The sequence below is a fragment of the Aythya marila genome (genome assembly GCF_965140915.1).
Source record: "Aythya marila genome assembly, chromosome: 2".
In the NCBI taxonomy this organism is placed as follows: domain Eukaryota; kingdom Metazoa; phylum Chordata; class Aves; order Anseriformes; family Anatidae; genus Aythya; species Aythya marila.
This window is the reverse complement of record NC_139043.1, coordinates 95,980,072-96,001,383: the sequence shown is the minus strand read 5'-3', so window position 1 is coordinate 96,001,383 and position 21,312 is coordinate 95,980,072. Positions and strand designations below refer to the sequence as shown.

General features: G+C 34.9%; 1 protein-coding gene across 1 annotated transcript in view; it reads left to right on the top strand.

Annotated features, from left to right (window-relative positions):
- Window positions 1-21,312, top strand: part of LOC309875709 (dynein axonemal heavy chain 5-like) — a gene marked incomplete at both ends in the record, with an annotated part of 145,765 nt that overhangs the window by 1,101 nt on the left and 123,352 nt on the right. Inside the window, 17 exons of the mRNA XM_082755382.1 lie at window positions 798-895; window positions 2,916-3,104; window positions 3,210-3,284; window positions 5,307-5,393; window positions 7,599-7,670; window positions 9,341-9,442; window positions 10,419-10,609; window positions 11,811-11,972; window positions 12,057-12,150; window positions 13,221-13,319; window positions 14,416-14,597; window positions 16,194-16,313; window positions 16,984-17,185; window positions 18,286-18,381; window positions 19,602-19,775; window positions 19,867-19,956; window positions 20,641-20,796. Of these exons, the coding sequence (XP_082611508.1) occupies window positions 798-895; window positions 2,916-3,104; window positions 3,210-3,284; window positions 5,307-5,393; window positions 7,599-7,670; window positions 9,341-9,442; window positions 10,419-10,609; window positions 11,811-11,972; window positions 12,057-12,150; window positions 13,221-13,319; window positions 14,416-14,597; window positions 16,194-16,313; window positions 16,984-17,185; window positions 18,286-18,381; window positions 19,602-19,775; window positions 19,867-19,956; window positions 20,641-20,796 (2,189 nt within the window). The remainder of the gene's footprint in view (window positions 1-797; window positions 896-2,915; window positions 3,105-3,209; window positions 3,285-5,306; window positions 5,394-7,598; window positions 7,671-9,340; window positions 9,443-10,418; window positions 10,610-11,810; window positions 11,973-12,056; window positions 12,151-13,220; window positions 13,320-14,415; window positions 14,598-16,193; window positions 16,314-16,983; window positions 17,186-18,285; window positions 18,382-19,601; window positions 19,776-19,866; window positions 19,957-20,640; window positions 20,797-21,312) is intronic.

The window sequence follows — 21,312 nt, the reverse complement described above, 5'->3', positions numbered from 1 at the left end:
TTCAGCATGAAAAAACTATTTAAAATAGAGAACTAGACAAAATAAATAAATAAATAAGGTGGCTGGCTGCAGATAAGTTATTTTACTTAGTATCAAGAAAGCATTAATATGCTTACTTGTTACTAAAACAACTTTAAATATACAAAGTATCATTTTTAGGAAAAACAAATGCATATGCTAAATTTTTGATTAGATAACTTAAAGATCTTCAAAAGATCCTAAGGAGGCTTAATCAATTAGCAGCATGCAGTTATACTAATAACATATGTCTTATTTTTATTGCAAATATTATCAATCTTTATTCTTCAGATATTCACATGCACAAGTTGTTAAGGTGTCTGCAGGTAGCAAATTTGCCAGAGACACATGACTCACAATCTGAATTTAGATAAAGGAGTAACAGAGGAAGAATAACCGGATGAGAATATTAAGCATGAGAAGTGATAGTATTTCAACCTATGATTTTTCCAGAATTGATTTCTTCATACAAGTACCTTAAATTGTTGCTTTTTATTTGTTTGTTTTAACCTCTACTGCTATCAGTAGGGATTCTTTGAAATTGATCTTCAGATAAATGCTATTAAAAGATATCTTTTACCCCTAACAGATTCTAAGGGTTTCTGTAGAGGCACGAGTTTTCTAATGTTCCTTTCATGTCTTGTTTCCCCCAGCCTGAGAAGAAGTTAGCCAGAAGATACTAAGACACGGTGTGGTGACATTTTTTGCACAGCTTGAAAAATGCATTTATTGTGCATATACCAGAATAAGTACAACTTGCCTCTTCTTCTTGTCACTAGATAGAGAAAGTAAGCATCGTAGACGAGGGGTTCTGAAGACAAGGAGCACTGAACTGGGATCTGCTGTCACAGGATCACCTTTCACTGCTGTTCTTCCGGCAAGTGTTTTCATTTTAAAATAGGTGGTGATTCAGCTGCCTTTTGTCTGCTAAATTTTCTTCTGTACAGGTTGTTCTTGAAGTTGTCATTGACAAAGTTTGGCCTGATACTGGAGGGTTCTGGCTTCATTAATCTCTGTTAACTACAAGAAAAAAGAACAGTGAACCACTCAAAATTGTATAAAGTGTTAGGTCATTTACTTTCTGTGCTCACAATGTATGTTGTTGGGGTTTTGCTTCATGGAGTTTTTGATCATTCATTTGTTAATTACCTTTCTTTGCCAAGATGAAAATTAATATTGGTTAAGCATACTTAACCAATACTGCATAATGCCACATCTGCACCATCTCATGGGAATATCTCATGTCACTTTAAATGAGGTGGCTTAATTTGTGAAGGTGGTTGAGTCCAATCCATCCAGAACTCTGAGCAGGCTTATTTAACTAAAATAATTAAGATTATATTCTTACATTATATTCATATATTCTTTTTGGATCCAGTCATGGTCTGGGCACAAATCTTAGTTTATTTTATGCAGTATCCAAAATGTGTTTCTCCCCTAAGTTATGATTGGAGCTGAAATAAGTTACAAAAAACAGTATTTTTTTTCTGCAACACTGCCAGAATACTGTATTCTGCCTCCACCCCAGACACTAATAAGATGGCTATTAAATCATGTTCAGTCATCTAATGCACTTAGAAAAACAGCACAGAAAAAATGACATTCGGTACTTGGCATCTAGTGTCCTTACTAAGACATAAAAAAGAAATTGCTATCAGAGAGAGAGTAATAGCTGTATTTCTGTAATGTTTTAGAGATTTAAAAACTATAAGCATATATATTTTATAGCTACATGTTATCTCTAATAATTTTATGTCGTGTAATGTGGAAGTTTTTTGGCTTTTGCTCCATAACATTTGTCTTGAAGGAGGGAGAAACTGAGTACTGAATCAGGAAAGGCATACACAAAACAAGAGGTCTAGCTGTTTGCATGGGAACCAGACATGATGAATGACTGACACATATGACATGGGAGAAGAATGAACTGAGAATCAGAAAAATGTGGCTTTTAGATACGTTGGAATGGCACTGACCAACAGATACAGATATTTGAACAGTCTTAGTGTCTCCAGGTCTCAAAGAGATGCAGTGAGAGAGGAGTGTTGTGGAACGTCCAGAACTTGGGGTAAAACCAGTTGTTAGGAGCCAAAGGAGGCCGATTGTAAATCAGGGTTACTCAATTACAATTCCTAGCTTAGTGTACTGGAAAGATGATGTAATTTCTCACTGCTTTTCTCCAATGAAAATTGTGAATTACAGAGACACTCCAGACATCCCAGGTACTCAGCGGGAACTGTGTACGGGGGAGAATGCTAAGTGTGGTGATACTTTAACCCAAACCTTTACTTTTATTTGTACAGCTTCTGAAGATTAACTGTTAACTTAAAAATGTTATTTAGCGTATCTAGTCTTGTTCACGCTATCATGAAGATTTTAAAAAAAATCATTTGTCTACATAAATTTCCTGCTTTGCCACTTTGCTACTACCATTATATGACCTGCATATTAAACTTCAATTTTATATTTGTTTCAGTAGTGACTGGTTTTATTTTTTTTTTTTCCATTTCAGTAATAACTTGATACTGTATGTTAAAATGCTGACAGTATAGAGGTGGGAGTGATCCCACATCTGGAATATGCACATTTAGTTTGGAATCTGGACTCATAAAGCTCAGATTTGAATTAGAGCCATTATAATGCCAGGATCTGCATCTGATTCTGAGGTCCTGATCTGAAGTTTCTCTTGTAGCAGCTTTATACTGAGAAGTAATTCCAGCCTAACAAGTTAATTATTAATGATCTTTATTTTTCCTTTCCATTTCTTTGATGTAAGTTTTTATGTTCCACATGACGTCGTTATGAAAACACCTTAAAGATAACAATAAAAAATACAGTCTTTAAATGCAATATAGAATAGCTATGGGAAAAATAATCCATCACAAACTTTTATTTTCTAGACAACTGGTAAGAAAAGTATAATACTTTCCAGTGAAACTAGGAAAGAACTAGCCAAACAAGCTAAAGTCATCAGAGAGGAGAGAAGAGCGCAGATAGATGAACGACACAAGTATTTGATATCAAGATTGGCAGATGGCATGGGCTTAAGTGAGCAGCAAGTAGAGGAGGCCATTGTTTCTGATGACAAGGTAAATATAAATTATCACTAAATGATTGTTATTAAATACCTTTCCAAAAATTCCAGTCTTTTGAAATTGCTACACAACTAACTACCATTATAATTTTATTTTCAGTTTCAACTTATAGAACAATTCTTTGCCTCTACTGGACTTAAAAAGTTACTCTTCTTTTACCAAGATGTCTTGCAGGTATGTTTCTTTTATTACTTTTGCAAAAGTTTTATTTATTTATTTATTTACTCATGTGACGGTTGCAAAATTCAGAAGATCTTAGAAGTGACTTTTTTGCTCTTTATGCCAAAGAAAATGGAAAAGAACCTGGATCTCATTGTTTTGGTACTGCCAGCTTGGCTTAGGTGGAAACAAGTGAATGCCCTGTGGTGTGGTATGTTCTTATTTTCACAAAATGCAACTTAAAAAATGGCCAAATAATTTAATAATTCATTCTTCAAAAAAGATACAGATAATTGAGGCAAAGTGTCCCCAGCACTCAGAGTTTTAGAAGATTAGCTAAAATAAGTATTGTAGCAATGGTGAATTGCTTGTGTAAGAATCGCTTTGTCTTCTTTCAGTTTGAATTCCACCAACTCTAGTATGGACAAAGCACTGATTCAAAAGGGTGAAAAATTCTTTTGTAAACTAAAGTGGCTTAATATTCTGGTCAGCAGAGGTGTTACTTCAGGCTTGTTGGGAACAAAAGCTGATGGATAATGCTTGACTCTCAGTGAAGTGCAGGAATGAATTACAGGTTCATTATAACCTGTACTTTTCAGTATTGTTGGAATTGCTTAGAGAATTTGCAAAGCATAGAATCAGCTCAGCTGTCGAAAGAGTTTAATCTGTTTTTCCTTTCACTGGGACTGCGTATGCACATTTCTGGGAGGAACATGTTCTTCTGACTTGAATCAAGATGAGACTAAAATCTGGAAAGTGTTTTCCTTAACTGACAAGCCAGGAATGAATGCCCAGCATGGCTTAAGTAAAACATTTTGTTTCTGGATTTAATTATTTGTTTAAAACAGATTTAATTTGTTTTGATCTTTTTAGTCGTTAAAACATGAATTTATTAAAATATTGTTGCAAAAGTATCATAGCATAAAAAAATAAATGTTACTGATGGAAATTATGAATTCCATCTTTATCACCTCATTCTGATGAATCCAGAGATCTCATTAAACTGACTGTTCTGTCAATATTTGGAGATTGTTTAGGGCTGGTGACAAGTTTGTCGTGTTTTTAGCCATTTTTGGTCATTCTCTGAGACAAAATACTGACCTGGGCAGACCTTTGGCCAGAGCCAAAGTAGGCATATTCTTACCAAGATTTCTCAAACATTCTTTCTTCACTTCTGCTCTTCTCTCGCCTTTGACAGCTTAGGTACATAATGTTTCTTTTAGACTCTGCATAGGGATGAGGAGATGGGATTTGGCTTAGAATGTGGGAGACGCGACTATATGTCACACATCATATATTTGGTCCAGCAGGAACTAATCATTTGTCTTTTTAGGAATGAGCCTCTCCTCAAACTTGAAAGAGAGACACCCGCAGGCTACTTCCACATAATTTTCTCTTATATTCTTCCAAGTTTCAATGGATTTTTCTCTATTTATGTGTGTGACAGAAAATTAGAGGGAAGTAGGTCTTGATTAAGCTTAAATATTTTGTTGCTTCAAGGAGAAAATGTTGTAGTGGAGAAAGGTATCTCAACAGAGAGGGACCCAGGGGCAGCAAGTCTTCTCAGAGAGAAAGTTTTTCAGAGTGATATATGATTAAAGACTTAGGCATAAAACAAAATTTATCTGTGTTGTTGGCAGGATCTATCTGACAGAGTTCCTTTAGAATTCTGCTCTCAATTAGTTTATGACTTTGCAGACCAGGCATGCAACTCTTTCTGTGAGACATGCAGTTTGTTTCCATGGAGGAAGTTTCTCCATGAAATACTTCAGAATCACTTTCATTATATTTTCTGAGATTTTTCTCATTCTTTGATTTTATTTTTTTTTCTGAAATAGCAGATTTATGAAACTGTTTACTGGGGATTGTGGAATTTGTGCAAAGCTTATTCCCCAGATAAAGTCAACCTTACAGGTTGGGTACTATTAATTGATTTAAAATGAGATTTGTTGTAATTCACATATTAAAATAGGACAATGTATCTGTGTAATACTTGTTTTTATTTTATTAACCTCTTATTTATAATTTAATTTTTAGCAGAAGTCGAATGCTTCATTGAGGTCAGATGGGTCAACAAACAGTATGCTTCAGAAGAAGTTATTTCTTACCATGGATGCTACTGAGGTATGGTTGAAAAATTCATTACATGACACTTGCAAGGTAAAATAATGAAAAACAGCAAGAACAACAACAAACCCATAACAGCTGTGCAGTATTAAAGCAGATTTTTGTAGTTCTTGGATAGGTATTCAAGTACTTAATCCACGTTCTAATAATGCAAGATCTCCCAACATTTCTTGAGCTGAGAGTGGAATTCACCAGTAAAGCTGATCTGGAAAGAAATGGAGATTGATGGATGTTGCCATCTAAGAAGAGAGCAAGTCAAATAAACCCTTGTTAAAGGTTGCATTTCTCAAAGTTTTTGTTATTGATTACATGCTTCAGTATTTTCCCATGCTCATGCACTTCTAATTTAAAAATGCAGTTCTTCAGTGTTTTTGTATTTCCTTGCATATAACGCACATTACTTCAAAAATACCTTTAATAATTCATTTATTCCATTCTAGTACTTATACCAACCTCCTTACTGTAATGCATAAGCATTATTCAGGAGTGTATTCAGAATAGTCTTTTAGATTTCTAATTCATTTTCTTATTTATTTTTAATTTCCCTTTTACTAGAGGAGTATGATGCTAAAGAGTGATGGTCAGCCATGATCATCCCAGAGTTTAAGCAATCTTTTCTGTGAGCATACCGCAGAGTACATGAAGGGAGAGGGCCCACACCCCAAACGTTTCTTGGTTTCTAATACAAAACTAGGGTATAGAACCAAATGTGAGCTTAATAACCTTATTATAGTGCTGCTACTGAGAAGTGCTCCAGTATTCTCTGCTGGGAGAAGCTTTTGAAAAGAGCAGGCCCCTTCTCCCACTCTATTAGCAATGACCTGCTGCCAAGTAACTACGTGGCAAAATTATATAAGTCATATATTGTTACTTGTCAAGACAGAAGGGAATTGTTTGAGAACAGGAGAGTATGAAAGCATTACTCTCTGGTATTGCCATGTGAAAGCTTAGCAGAAATGAAGAATCCAAAAATAATCACAAAATATGGATGATTTTTTCTATTTTTGGAAGCATACTTTCACCAAAAGTGGACTATATCAGGACTGCAGACTGGAAGCCTAAGGAGTTTTCATTTGCTAACCACTGAAATGATAATAAAAAGCATTAAAAAAAAAAAAAAAAGTTATAAGTGAAAAACTGCTTGTTTCTTTTTTATTTCTAAATAGCTTGAGGAGGACTAGGTTTAAAAGTTCAGTGGCACCAAATTTCCTTTTGAGCTTTGTTACTGAAAAACAGAACATTGGGACAAAGTTGATATATTTCTGCAGAAAAATGTATTTTCATTGTCTTCTTTTCCAATAGACAGTGTGTAATGTTCTGCTTGCACATGCCGACACTGTCTAGCACAATGGTATCGTGTAAGATCAGCTCAATATATAACAAAGAATATCACAAATTAAATTATACAATTGAATCATATTTACTGTAAACTGGGCTATACATTCTTGTGTACAATTTGTGAACTGAATCAATTGGAAGGGCTTTTCAGATTTCTTTTGGTTGAGTTATTATTTTATAGAGTAAAAATAAGCATTGTTTATGGTACTGATTTGAAACTTACATTACTTGAGCCCATCAAAAAGATGAAAATAGATGTTAGAAACACTTGGTTCAGTAGTTCTGAGTAATCTTTCAGTTTCTTTTCAACAATAAATGACATAAATGCCATTTTAAATTGATTCATTCTGGTCTAAATACCAATGAAAAGTACTTTAAAGAAAGCTGAGTATATAGTTTTCTTCACTGAGTTTATGTCAGTGAGCTCAGAAAAGGATTAGACAATAAGATGGGTAGGTTCATAAATGGGTGCTAAAATGACAAGACAGGACCATGTCATCTAACAGCTCACAAACAACTGTTGCAGCTGGTGCAGAAATAGGAGAGGAATGGAGCACAGGAAGTAGCCTAGTTCACAAGCCCTCCATAAACTGCATTTTCATGTCAGAGTTGTGATACTGGACTGCTCTGCTCTGCCCAGAAGGGTGTTTCTCACGTTCTTATGTCAGCAGGAGAAAAATCAGTGTTTGATTTGAGAGAGACAGATTCTTAAATATTTTACAAATGGTTCTTTATCTTATTTGAGTAATATATATACATATTTTTTGCAATTTTGTTTTCAGCATTTTAGCAAGTTATGAAGTAAATTATTTTTACTCTATGTGTGTATTCTTTTTAACCGTATGTATTTTGTGCTTTTTACAGAACTTTACAGGAACTTGTGCATTTTTCCTAAGGACATCAGATAAAGTTATAACTGCATCAAACATTTCCCAGGTCAGACAAAATCATGCAGTGTTTAGAGTGCATTTGAGATTTTCTTAGACCCTTATTCACGCAGAAGTTCTCCTGGAATCAGGAAAAGAAGTGGGGAGTGTTTTCATGAAAAAGTTTAGTTGTATTTTTAACGGAAGTTCTTTTTCATCAGAATAAGTATGTGTGATAAAGTAATGTTCTAATGATTAGGAAAGTAGCTACGTGCAATCTTGTTAAAAAAAAAAAAAAAAAACCAACAAGATTTAAACTAATAAAGATTCATTATTTTGAAGTGACATGCAAAAGAAACCTGTTCTTCCTCATATCATAGAATCATAGAATGGTTTGGGTTGGAAGGGACCTTAAAGATGATCTAATTCCGACCCTGCTGCCATGGGCAGGGACACCTTCCACTAGACCACATTGCTCAAAGACCCATCCAGGCTGGCCTTAAACACTTCCAGGGATACAATGCACTTCTTCAGGCACTATTTAATGGGAACTGTGTTTCTCTGTGACTTTCTGTCTAGGGCATCTTCTTCTTTTGTGAAGAGGTACTCAAACTTTAGGTGGAATAGATTAAGAATGATGCCTTGACTATTCATCCATAACTCCTCTTACTTTTGAAGAAGGGCTTTCTATCCTTTTGTACTTTATTGGGATTATTATACTGTAATATTGTTTGGAAATAGTATTCTACCCATGCATGACAACTAATTGTCTTAAACACTCTTCTTTTTGCATTCAGGTGTGGAACTAGCAAGAAAAATATTAATAAAATTATTAATCAAGATAGAAAAGAATATCAAATCCCTTAGAAAATTTCATTTGTGGTTGCCATTCCTAAAACACTCCGGAATCATTCCATGGGAAAAAGTTGGGAGTAGAAGCTTCCAGGGCAGAACTTAGTACTCTTTCCCACAGATCAGTGAAACCTTCATTATGATGAAGGCAGAAAAACAGTGTTTGTTTGTGCAGTTCAGAAGTTGTGAATGAGACCCACTCTCTTCTAAAAGAGATGCACCCAGGGGCGTAACAGCTAGTTGGTATGGGTAATAGAGGGCACACGGCCCATGTTCAGGATGTGTGCATTTATGGGCAAAATGCCAGTAACAGAACAGCTGACTGGTTCATAAATGAATAGCACTGGGAAATATGCAGTTCTTCACTCGCTCCAATTTATGTTTTAAATTCTGCAGTTGAATTTTACTCAGCAGTACTGACTCTCTCTATCCCCATCTTTGGCAATGCACTGCTTGTTGCTTCCCATGAATAATGAATTGGAGAGAACTGTGCTGCTGAGTGTGACTTTTCTTGCCTGATACATTTGTTATCCTTTCTCTTAGACACTTACAGTGGTCAGAAACTGCTCCTCTACAAGAAAAATGTAGACATAAAATTTTCTTAAGGTTAATTAATGTACTGATATCAAGTTAATCTTAACTGCTTGTTGGAGTGTTACTACAATATGGGACAGAGTTTTCTGGTGACTCAAACTAATGGACAAGCCTTGGAATTTCCAGTTGAGTTTTAGTTTATATCAAATCCAAATTCTGTATCTGGGGGGCAATATCCTCATGGAATGTAGAGAGTTATGGGTTATACATATTTGTGTTCCATGCATTTCCCTCAAATAGAAAAATGTTGTAAAAGTTTACATACACTTTGCTAACTTCTGTTTCTTCCCAAAGGAGGTGAATTTTGGTGTATTTGATTGTTCTAATGGAAATATACTTGAGGGCCTGGAATTTTTATTATCCCAGATCATGATACCAGCACTTAAATCCCAACAGGTAATCATATATACATATATATACATGTATATATATATAGATATATATATATATATATATTTTTAAACAACAGTTGGAATTAAGGCAAGTGACTGCTGCAGTCCCCTTTGTGCATCAGATGAACATAAAGCAGGGGACACATAAAGATAAAAGTCTCATATAGGCCTTTATGAGAGTCATGCAATTTGTATTTAAGTGTTTAAAATTTTTATAGTTTGTGTTCATTTTCAAGCAATAGCAGCAGCTGTAATGCTCACGACAAAGAAGAAAATAGCACAACCGCCATACTAAGGCAAAACTGTGATGATTTAATTAAAACTAGGTTAAACTTGGACTGAAGGAAGTCCCAAGTCCTTCTGGCAGAATAAAAGATCAGTCCATGATTTTATTCTAGAGTGTGGAGGGGAAGCACCATGTCACAGCCAGGATATCCAGCTTCTTTGAGTTATTGTTTTATGGAACAGACAAAGCATCATAGTTGGTTCCGTTGCTTCTAGAGTAACATGTTCAGAAGTAGTAAATGTAGTAAAGCTTCGTGTCTGTTGAGAATGATGGTGTCATATCCTATTATTTTATGCTATTCTTTTCTCTAACCCAGGCACAATAAAGGAGATTAGAATCTCCATAACTCTTTTCAGAGGGTGCCAAATCAGACTGGGAGAAAAAAATAGGTGGCAACTGACTTTGAGGACAGTGAGAAGAGGGATGCATTTTTATTTCTTGAGATATTTATGCTTGTTTGTCTCTTCTTGTCTAACAGACTAATTAAATTAATGCACACTTGAAAATATTTGTGCATATAGTGCTGATTAGTGTAGTTGAAAGGGCATACTGATAAATCTTTGTTAAATAAGTTAAAAAGCCCATTGGTATTAAAAAAAAAAAAAAAAGAAAAGAAAAAAAAAGAGAGTTTGGCTCTGGTTTTACGTTTTAATTATTTATATATTTTTATATTCATAAATTGTGAAACAATCAGCACTGGGGGGCTGTGAAAGAAGGTCTGAAGGACAGCCAGATACAAGACTTCCTGTATTCAGTGGATAGATTCGTGGGTACTTTGTCATCATCGAGACAGAATCTAGAAGACAAAATCCAGCTCGCAAAAGTGGATATTGATATTTATATCAGCAATTTACAGAACCCATCTGACTACATAACTGCAGGTGAGTAATTCCTACAACAAGATAAACACAACAGTGATGCTGTTTCTAAGAAAACTAGTGTTATGCTATTCATAAAGATTTACCTTGAAGAATTAATTCATCTTCCATGAGCTATATACATTTTTCTGTTGACTCTTGCCAGGTTTATGATCGTCTAATCATAAAGTTATCAATCTTTTCCCTATCCTTTAGATCTTAAAGGATTGGGTGGTTCCTTACCTACCTTTGTGTACATGTTGGCCTCTGTTCTTCCTGGTGTGCTGGCTAAGTGTTTACCAAGTGTAGTCAAGTACTAGTGTGTATACATCTTTGTTTTTTTTTTGATACTGGGGAAATCTTATGTAATATTAAGTCCAAGGACTGTGAGTCAAAAAAGGCATATTTATTTAAAATTATTTATGTGTATATATACATATATATATGTGTGTGGAAATGAGTGGTTGTCTCTTTGAACATTAGCCTTCTGCCCTTTCTTATCACCACAAGGAATTTCAGAGTGAAATCATGCCAAACCAGTCAATACTTCTACAGTCCCTCTCCGCCCTGTGTTAACCTAACTTCCTATATTAGACCAGCTTCCAAAGAAGAACTGGTGGCTTTTAAGATGAGACAGTAATGTTAAATGGCTAAACAAGTTCTTTAGACCCATTTAATAGTTCAAGGTGAACAAGTCCTAAACATAATGCACTAAGTAAACTGGAGTTTTTCACCTGCTAGAACAATCTAAAAGGTGTGCTGACTTATAAATAACAGGGATTTTGTGTCTGTTGATAATGGTGTCCTTTATGTGATGCTTTTAGTGTGAAATAGGCTGCAATGGCAGAAAGACAGAAATGCTGAGAAGTAAGCTGTTACTTAACAAACATGAGCAGAAAAATACGCACATCATATTTAGTGGAATTGTTGGACATCTGATACATGATTGTCACCAAACCACATCACTGTTTTTTCTGTTAGAAACTCCCTCTATCAACTGTTCTTATTTTAAAGGATTTACAATAGTAACTGAGTAGGTAGATATGTGTGTACATCTTCTTATCTTAGTCTTAAATCTATTCCTATTGTTGGTCAGTGATTTAAATATACTCAATTTACATAGAGTCTCAACTTATGTTTGTCAAGGATATTTAACCTCTATAGTTAAAAATAAAGTATTTATTTTTTGGTACTTACAAAACAGTCCTGCTCTTTGATTTTGAAGGCAGTAACAGAGAGGTCACAGAGAAACTTGAAGAAGCGTTAATGATTTGGATCAAACAGATCAGACAAGTTTTAGTGGAGAGTGAGCAAATGAGAAGAGAAACTGGTGACATTGGTCCATCTGCAGAGCTGGAATATTGGAAGTCAAGAATGTCATCATTTAACAGGTTAAAAATATATATATTTTTAAATTTAAATAAATGTAAGCTCTGGTTCTAAAGAAAGATTTAAATGTGTTTCCTTCTTCAAAGCCTTTTAGATGAGATCAAGAGTTCAAGAGTAAAGAAAATTATAAGTATTCTTCAGGCAGCAAGATCAAAGACATTAAAGCAGTGGAAAGAGCTGGTAATTACTATGTTTTAATAAAAGTTGTTTAAAATTAATACAGTACTATATTTGTTATATACATAAAAGTGAACACACAACTCTTAAGAACAGTTCAAGTGTTTATGCTGTCTTTATACTGTGGTTTGTCCTCCCTTTGTTGAAACGCCAATGATCCTGAAGTTAAATAGATAACTTGAAAGGAAGTCAGTGCTCTTGTAACATGTCTCTTAAAGATGGGTGGAATGGCTGTGCAGAAGTAAAGCAATGCAGCAATACAACATTTTTATGTCATCCAGCTGTGCCCTATGCAGCCAACATTAGTGATGTCTGAAAGTTTATCATATTGCTTGTAGAAATATTGACAGCTGGCTCCTTGTAGCATAACTGCTACTTCAGATAAGTGGATATCTGTTATCTAAACTTAGTAAGCATTTTGGACAGGCCAGAAAACAAGTTGTAAGCCACATATGGGCAATCTGACACCTGAAAACACTAGAATGTAGATCTTCTAACACTTATATAAAAGATATTATTACCATTTTGAAAATAGACCAGGAAAATAGTCATCTTGCTGAGTTTTTCATGTTGTGCTTAACATATTTGCATGCTTTTATTATAAATGGAATTTGGATGATAGTGTCTGTTCAGAGTAGAACAAGTCAAGGAAAATGAACTAGATTCCTTTCTTCATACATGTAGCTTCCTAAGAACTGGACAGTTCCACTTGTCATAAATAGAAAGGTATACAGACATTAGTTGTGAATTCATTTGTCCTAAAAAGTGCTTATTAAAAAAAGATGTTTGAGTTGGAAGCACCCTGGTATATTTCAAGGAGCATGTCAGTTCTTGTCAGTCAAGACAAGAACTAATGTCAGGTAATTAAAAAAAGCAAACAAACACAACCAACAACAAAAACATTTGTATCATGCTAGAATGATTCTAGAATGTAAATTGGATTATCTAAACCATGCTATCAAGTTCCCATCAAGTTTTGGAATTATAATCCTGTAGTAGCATGCACTGTAAGTTCAGGAAGCTTTTCTGTAAATTTTAGCAGTATTAACTCTGTTCTTCTTATTTCCATTCAGGATGGTAATGTAACAATTGCTGCCAATGAAGCTAAAAACAATGTCAGATATTTATATACTTTGGATAAATTTTTTGGCCCACTTGCCATTGCTTCCCCTGTAAGTAGTACTTTGAATAAAACCACTTAACATGGAATTTAGAAAAGAAAGAAAAGGCTGTTTTCTGATGAAAGAAAAATATTCCTCCTTTCAGTATTTAAACCCTATGCTTAATGATTAGTGGACAAATTAACTCCTACAGCATTAATGAATTAAGTTTACAAATTTTGAATAAGCTAGAGATAATACTACTTTTTGTGGGGGAGGTTGTTGTCATTTCAGGAGATAAATGAAGGGCACGGGAAAATAAGCAATAGTTCATGTTTTTCCAAGCTCCTTTCAAACCTAATGTCACATTCAATTGTCTCTGTGACATACACTTACCCATAATACCGCTGCTTACAAGTTTTTTATGTTTTATTCTCAAAGCTTGAATTCCATTTGAATCCATTGTGCTATTTTCCACTGCTTTTATTCTGCAAATATTCACAAATATTGGACTTAACTTTTAGATACCATGCTTTTTTATCCTCTTCTAGGTCAGTGACTGTCTTTTGTGATGTATTTGACTGATGAGCATTGACTTGATGCATTTCTGTGAAACCTTTCTGGGGGACAGAGAACTCTACAGTTCAGTAGCCGCAGTAAAATACAGATTACTGCTGCCTTTCCTCCCCTTTCCACATTTCATTTCTGATGTAGGCAAAATGAGCAAAAGGAAGCCAGCTTTCTTCTTGTACTTCCTTTCGCAGCCCAACTTTTTTTTTTTTTTTTTTTTTTTTCTTGTACTAATATATGCCTTTTTTTTTCCTTAGGCAGCATATTTCTTTGAAAAGCAGACTATAATATTTTCACATCCTAGAGGCCATAGTCAAAAGGAGTGTGGCCTCTGCTTTTCCTCTGGAAAATCTGCTCTGGAAGAAGGCCTACTCATTTATTCGTAACCAATTCCCCACTTTTTTCCGTTGGACATAGTGTGTTAGGTCTCCATGAGCGAATTGGATGGTCCAATTCATAATGATGTGTCTACAAGAACAAGGTGTTACAATCAAAAAAATGTTTATTCACTGATAAACATATTCCCAGAGCTGTCACATTTTCCACTATGCTCTTAGGAAATTTGAATTATTGACTTCCTCATTTTTTCCTGTTGTAGGTAACAGTGATGGAACACGTACCCAGCTTAATGAATGCTGTCTGCATGATCTACTGTATGTCACCATACTACAACACATCAGAGCGCATGACATCTCTTCTTCTTAAAATCACTAATCAAATGATTAACACATGCAAGACATATCTACGTGAAGGTGTTTCCAAAATCTGGGATCTGGACAGGTGATAGAATTTTAATAATTTCATCTTCTTTTGTTAACACTAGATGTAATATCAGAGAAAAAAACAGCTATCATGAAGTGTTGGTTAGCTGGATTAACAGTGTTCTCAGTAAACTGTGATATCTACCTCATTTGTAGGCATCATTTCCAGGAGAAACGGAGACATTTTGAGGAGAGGAAGGAGTTAGCTGCTCTGTGGGTACTTCCAAAGAGCAATTGCTATGTACAAGAGGAAACACAGACATGTTTGTATGAAGCTCAGCAAATGGGTGGTGAATGCTGACATCACAGATAGAAATAGTGTATTTCAAGGATGAGAAGTAGCTAGGATAGGCTAGGAAAACAAAGGAGAACAAGTCAATTATTTTCATGCAGAAGAAATGGGGGAGACCACACGAAATCATAAAAATGAGCATGATGTCTCAAGTTATCATGCAAAGTAATGATTGGAACAGCCTCTTGAAAGAGTACAAATGAATCAAGATTATGGTTACTGAGGTGAGAAGGAAAAGGTGTTACAAACTTCATCGATAAATAGGCAGTCAAGATGTGTGTACTTAAGATACAGTGAAGTCAAAGATGATACAGGTAACAGGCTGGGAGATACAAGAGTAAATCAGACTGAAATCATTTGGATTCCTTCTGCATTTTGGTATGGGTAAAGGGAAGTTTTCAGAAATCACCTATGATCACTTAAGTACTGATTAGTATAGATCCTAAAGAATCAATATAAATGAAAGTAGAATACAATTTTTGTGTATTCTAGGAGATTTTTTTTTTTTTTTTGAGAGAGAGACATTCTTCTCCTTTGCTCATCTATTTGGTGTTGCTATCACTTTAGCATTTTCTCTCAGTCCCAGTTAGAGGTTTAAATGTATAAAGTTTGGTCATCCTTTTTAATTCCTGATGATATTTTGGAAGCTGAAAAACAAAACCAAAGTGGAGGAACATTCTTGGGTAAATGGCTTATGACTGATTTCCATGTCTCCCCCTACACCTTCTGTGTAGTAGTACCTCATGGTTAATGAATAACTGGGTGTAAGATAACTGTGTATAATTACCCGTGACCTTAGTAACAGAGTTCCTTCTTCAGAGTTCCTTAGTAACAGAGTCCCTTCAGACTTCCTTCTTTATCTTTTTAAAGTAACAAGAAATTTCCTTATGCTTTCTGTAGTCTGGGAAAAACAAACAAATAAACCATTCTTGTCTCCTTAGGAAAACAAAACAAAACAAAAACACAACAGCAAAACCAAAAGAAACAAACAAAAGTCCATCAGCTAGACATAGTTTACAAAAGATGGAGAAATGGCCAAATTGCAGGCACTCAGTAGCTAGCATTTGCCTGTTGTAAGTCCTCTCTGAGTTACACTTTGAAATTTTGGTTTGATGATAAGCCTAAACTTAATAATATCCAATATGGATAACAAAACCAGGAACTTTTAATGTAATCCTCTTATTTTGAATGTTTTTCAGGTAATGTATAATTTTATGTTCGTATTTTGCAGTTACCTGTCTGACTGAAATGTTCTGTTTTTATTTATGCTCTTTTGTAAAGCTCCTTAGGATGATTTTCTGTCTTTTGCACTTTTTTGTCCAGGCAAGAATTGCTAAAGAGGATACAACAATGCATTTCCCTCAAAGAACAGTATCAAACATCCTTTCAAACAATTAGGGATAATCTAAAGGAAAATCCAAGTGGCAAGCAATTTGATTTCAGGTAGAAACTCACTCTAATATTGAATCATATTCATACCTAAGGTTTATAAATGACACGTCATCATATCTGTGGGCTACCTGAAAAGTTAAATGCTCAATTAAAATGTAAACTTTATTATAATCAAATCATGAGCTTGTGGAGTTTATTTTATTTTATCATTCAAGAAGTAAGCAGTAACAGGTTTTTGCAAGTTGCTTGTTTATTTAGCAGATGTTCAAGGGAATTCAGGGAATTTATGCATGTGCTAAATTAATGTGTATGTTTGTGCGTGGTCTGAAATCCTAAAAAATATAAGTTAAAAGACTCCAGTTGAACTTAGTCAGCTTTGGGCTAGATTGTCAATCACAAGTAGGTTTACCTTAGTATTAGCACTTAAATCGTGGAGCTTGTCTCAGCGTATTATTCACATTTTGCTCTCTTTTCACATATATTAGTTTCAGGAATAACTCCTGTGAAATGTGGAGAAGGTTTTAGTTGACATATGTAAGAATTAAGCATTTTCTGTGTTGTATCCATGATCTTAAAATGGTTTTTACTTTGTAATTACTACAGCATAGATTTTTAATTTTGAAACTTGGTAGTAGTTCTGGTGGAATATATCTGGGTTAAATAGAAAAAAAATCTGATACAAATAGATATGTATAATAATACTTCTGCTTTTCATCATCAGTGAAAACTATATTTTTGGAAAATTTGATACGTTCTGTAAACGTTTGGAGAAAATTTCAGATATGAGCAATATTATGGAAAGCCTTTTAGAGCTCCAGCGTATAAAAATAGAAGGTATTGAAGAGATCAGTACACACTACCAGAGCATTGCTACAAACACCAAATCAAAAAAGTATGATGTTCTGGATCACAGAAAACAGGAGGTATATTCACTCAGCACTTGTCTGATACTCACTTCATTAATCTTATGCTTTTCATTGGAGTTATGCAAAGAAGACTAAAATTTATAACAATGCATATAGCGTTTTCCTGCAGTAATAATACTTTCCTATGTTTTAATCCAATCTGAAATTTCTTGGGAGTATTTGGCTTTTTATTTCACATGCTTTTGTAAATTTTTGATAAACTAGGTTTTGTGTAATAGGTAGTGATATAAGCAGCATTTCCTAAACTTGTTTGCTTTGAGATGCATATATTTTGAACTTCAGACTGAAACTAATTCAGGCAGATCAATGCATTAAGTCCAGTTTATCTACTTGCAAGAGTTACTCAGTGTTACTTAATGGAATAATGAAGGCAGTATCGACACTTAGATACTTAGATGACCATTTCAGAGTGAGAAGTGAATGATATCACCTCCAGCTCTGCACCACATGATGAAAAATAAAGTGACCTATAAAGTGCCTGAGACTCAAGTTCAGACAAATATCCTGGACTTGAGCTGCTTTTTTTGGGATGTAGCATGCTTGCTTTACTGGATTGACAACCTCACAATGGAAATGCTAGAAATGTTGACTTACTCTCCTGCTTTCCTGAACTATTGCTTGCAGCTGTGCTTAAATCATATAAGTCCAGAGGACCTTTGGCTTTCTTCTGATAATAACCTTCCTTAGTCTGTAAAGTGCTCTAGAGAGCCTGTCTAATTTGCAGCTCTGAATGGGTTTCATACCTGAACAGTGAGCTTAGCGCTCTCCTGTGGCAGTGCTAGGAGTAGCTGGGTGAGTGTACTATGTTCCCTCTGATTAGCTTATTAGATTTCCTCTGTCTGTCCTTGTTCCTCTGCAGTACTTTGTGTTCATAAAGATGAATCTGTAATCAAATAGCCTAATAATTCTTATTTTTTGTTTGCTTTGCTTAAAATGTAACTGCCTTCATTACTGGTGTTGTCCCTGTTCTCTTTAATTCAGTACTGAACACATGAACTGGGCAGATAAAGAAATTCCACAGAAACTTCAGGGAAATAATTTTGCACGAAATGAAAGCAACAGTTTTTTTTTTTTTCTTTTCTTTTATACTTTCCTAGTTTGAAAAAGACTACCTTGAATTTAAGAACCAAATTGCAATGTTGTACGAGTCCATACAAGAGTTTGTGGATTCCTGCTTTGAGAAGACTGTAACTGTAAGTAACTTCACAAATGCAACCTCCTGTTCTGGTGTTCAGAAGGGCTGAGTACCCACAACTCCCACTGTACTCCTTCATTACTGGCAGTGTTCTGCACTGTGCCAGTGGCTGTCTGTGATAAGGCAGGAGGACATTGAGAATACAGGTATTCTAAAAGTGGCTTGCAGAAGTACAGGAAGTTAATGTTCGTTGTTACTTAGTGCCAGTTGCATCTTTCCTTACCAACTTTATAACTCTATTTATTTTTAAGGTTTATTTTCTTTCCTCATCCTAGTGCTCCCTATCCATCTCCCACCATGCTATTGATAAACTAGGATAGTCCTCCTTCACTCACTGTGTCTTGAACTGTGTTATTTCCATGGCTCAGTTTTCTTTCGCTATCTTTGGACTGACTTACAGTTTCTCTCTTACTCTGCTCTCTCTCTTTCACTGTTCACTTAAACTCTTAGTTGTTTGCCTGCCGCAGGACAGTACAGATTCATGGACTCGTTAGCTTGTTTCTTTTACATGGAAAAGAACAGCATCTACGTGATACCTGAAAAACAAAAAAGCAAAAGCAAAATAATGGGAAGATATCTTTAACCATCTATTATAAAAACTAAATCCGAATAATTTTTTGGTGTGTATCTAAATTATAGGATGAACTAGAGGGGAAATGGAGAATGATAATTTTAAAGAAAAGCAATTAAATTTTATTAACATGAAAGTAAAAAAAAAAGCTATACTCAGTGTTTAAATTTTATTGATGAAGCATATTTAAAGATGCTTCCTGTTGCACTTCTGAATTATTTCTGTCAGACAGGCAGGAGTAATGTAATAGTTTCTGCCATCTGTTACCTTAATTTCAGTTCTGTTCATTAGTTCAGACCCTGCTCATGAAATGAGATGTAAATGAAGGAGGAGGAAAACTGTAGATGTTCAACCACAACTGCTTGCAGAAAAATAAAGAGTGAGGATTTGAGAGTCAGAAAAAATTAAATGTTCCAAAATGGTCTGTGGTGATGGCAGTGTCTTGTTTAAGAGTATAGTAAATATATTCCATATGGGACAAAATACAACAGTTAAGTTCCCTGACTTGTCTGGCTGGCTTTTTCAGTGCTTCTTAGAAAATAACTTACAACCTTATGTAACTTATAAATAAATAAATATCAGAGTTTGTGAACAATGACTTTCTGAACTATTAACATCTGCAGTAAATATTTCATTCTCCTTCTTAGACTGAACAGATGCTGGGACTTCTGATGAAGCTTGAACAAATAGGAGATAATCAAATTGATCTTAGTGAGAAGTACACCATTGTCCTTCAGCAATACAGCAGAGACTTAGACTTTGTTCAAAACCTCTACCAGAGGCAAAAAGAAAATCCACCTATACCACGTAACATACCACCAGTAAGAGTGAAATGAATTAGAAAGAAAAAGGATTTTTCTTCTTTACTTTTTAAGTTAATGGAAATATAACTTCATATCTTCTGTGTTTTAGGTAGCAGGGAAGATTATGTGGGCTCAGCAGCTGTACAGGAAAATTGACCATCCGATGAGATTCTTTAAAAAGAAAACCACACTTTTGAAGGTAGTAAATTATCAGAGGGTGATTTATGCTAAGTTTTAACACAAGTTATTAACAGACATGATTTATTTTTATACTCCTAAGTTCACTTTTCTAACAACTTTTATTCAGGCTCATCCAACAAGATAGTCTTTAGTGTTTTCTCCAGGATTTGAATTTATTTTTGCAGTGTTATTCTGTGACTCAAGACAGTTGCTTCCCTTGAGATGTGTAGCTGATGACTTGGGTGATTTTTTTTGTTCCTTCTGGGACTCGGTTCCTATTACTCCTGAGCACAGCACTGTTGGCTATGGACCTATGCTTACAGCCTTCTGCCTGCTGTGCTCTGTCATGTAGAGGATTGCAATATTCAACTTCAAATACTTCATGAAAGAATACTAGTTTTGTAGTTTCCTCAACAGCAAATCAGTCCTTGCATATGTCATACTGTAGACTTTATTATATAGGCAAAAATCAGGAAAGCAAAGTTGATTAGAGCAGTTAAATACTTTAAAATAATTGAATTCTTAAACAGATTTTGATATTTTGTGTCTTACATCATCTCTTAAGTAGCGTAACTTAAAGATCTGTATTTGTTTTGTTTGCCTAATGGTGGTGAGGAAAAGCCTAATGGAGGACATTTTTACTGTGTTAGGCTCATCAAGCTGATTAAGTGGCGTTTGCTTATTTATTTATTTATGTTTCCAGACACTGGAAATGAAAAAGGTTGTTAAGAGCTACAATAAAATGGCTGCGGTTCTTCTGGAATTTGAGATTATTTATCACAGAGCCTGGTGCAGGTTTGCTGACCAGGCTAGAAATGCTCTGTATGCTTCTTTACTAGTCAGGCACCAAGAAACCAAGGTAAATATAATTTATTCTTCTGTATTGCTGTTACATTGCTTAGTATTACCTATGCTACTTTAATTGCATCCTGTATAGACAAGCACAGCATTACAAAAATCTTCACGAGGTTAGAAAATGAACTGCTGTAACTGATGTGACTGTATTCTTTTTGCTTTTTGTATATGTTATGATGCAGACTGGATCACGTCTCTTCTTTGTAAGACTCCTGCCTCATTCAGGACATATACAAGGCAGTGCCCAGCAAATGTGTATCTGTTATAGACTTCTCTATGTCTTTTTACATATTGTTTCATGTATTACTTTCTGTGTTAACCAAAATTTTAGTCAAGGAAGGAATTTTTAATTAGGTCACGGTCTTTTCTCTAGTGGTTGACATCTGTATTGACTGTATTGCGGTAATTAATTTGCTTTCAAAACTGCTTGCTGAGACAGAATGCCTTACCATTCTTACTTTACAGATGACTTTCTCTGCTCTGGAGCAGAGAAATTACAGTTAAAATGGGCATTTTCTTT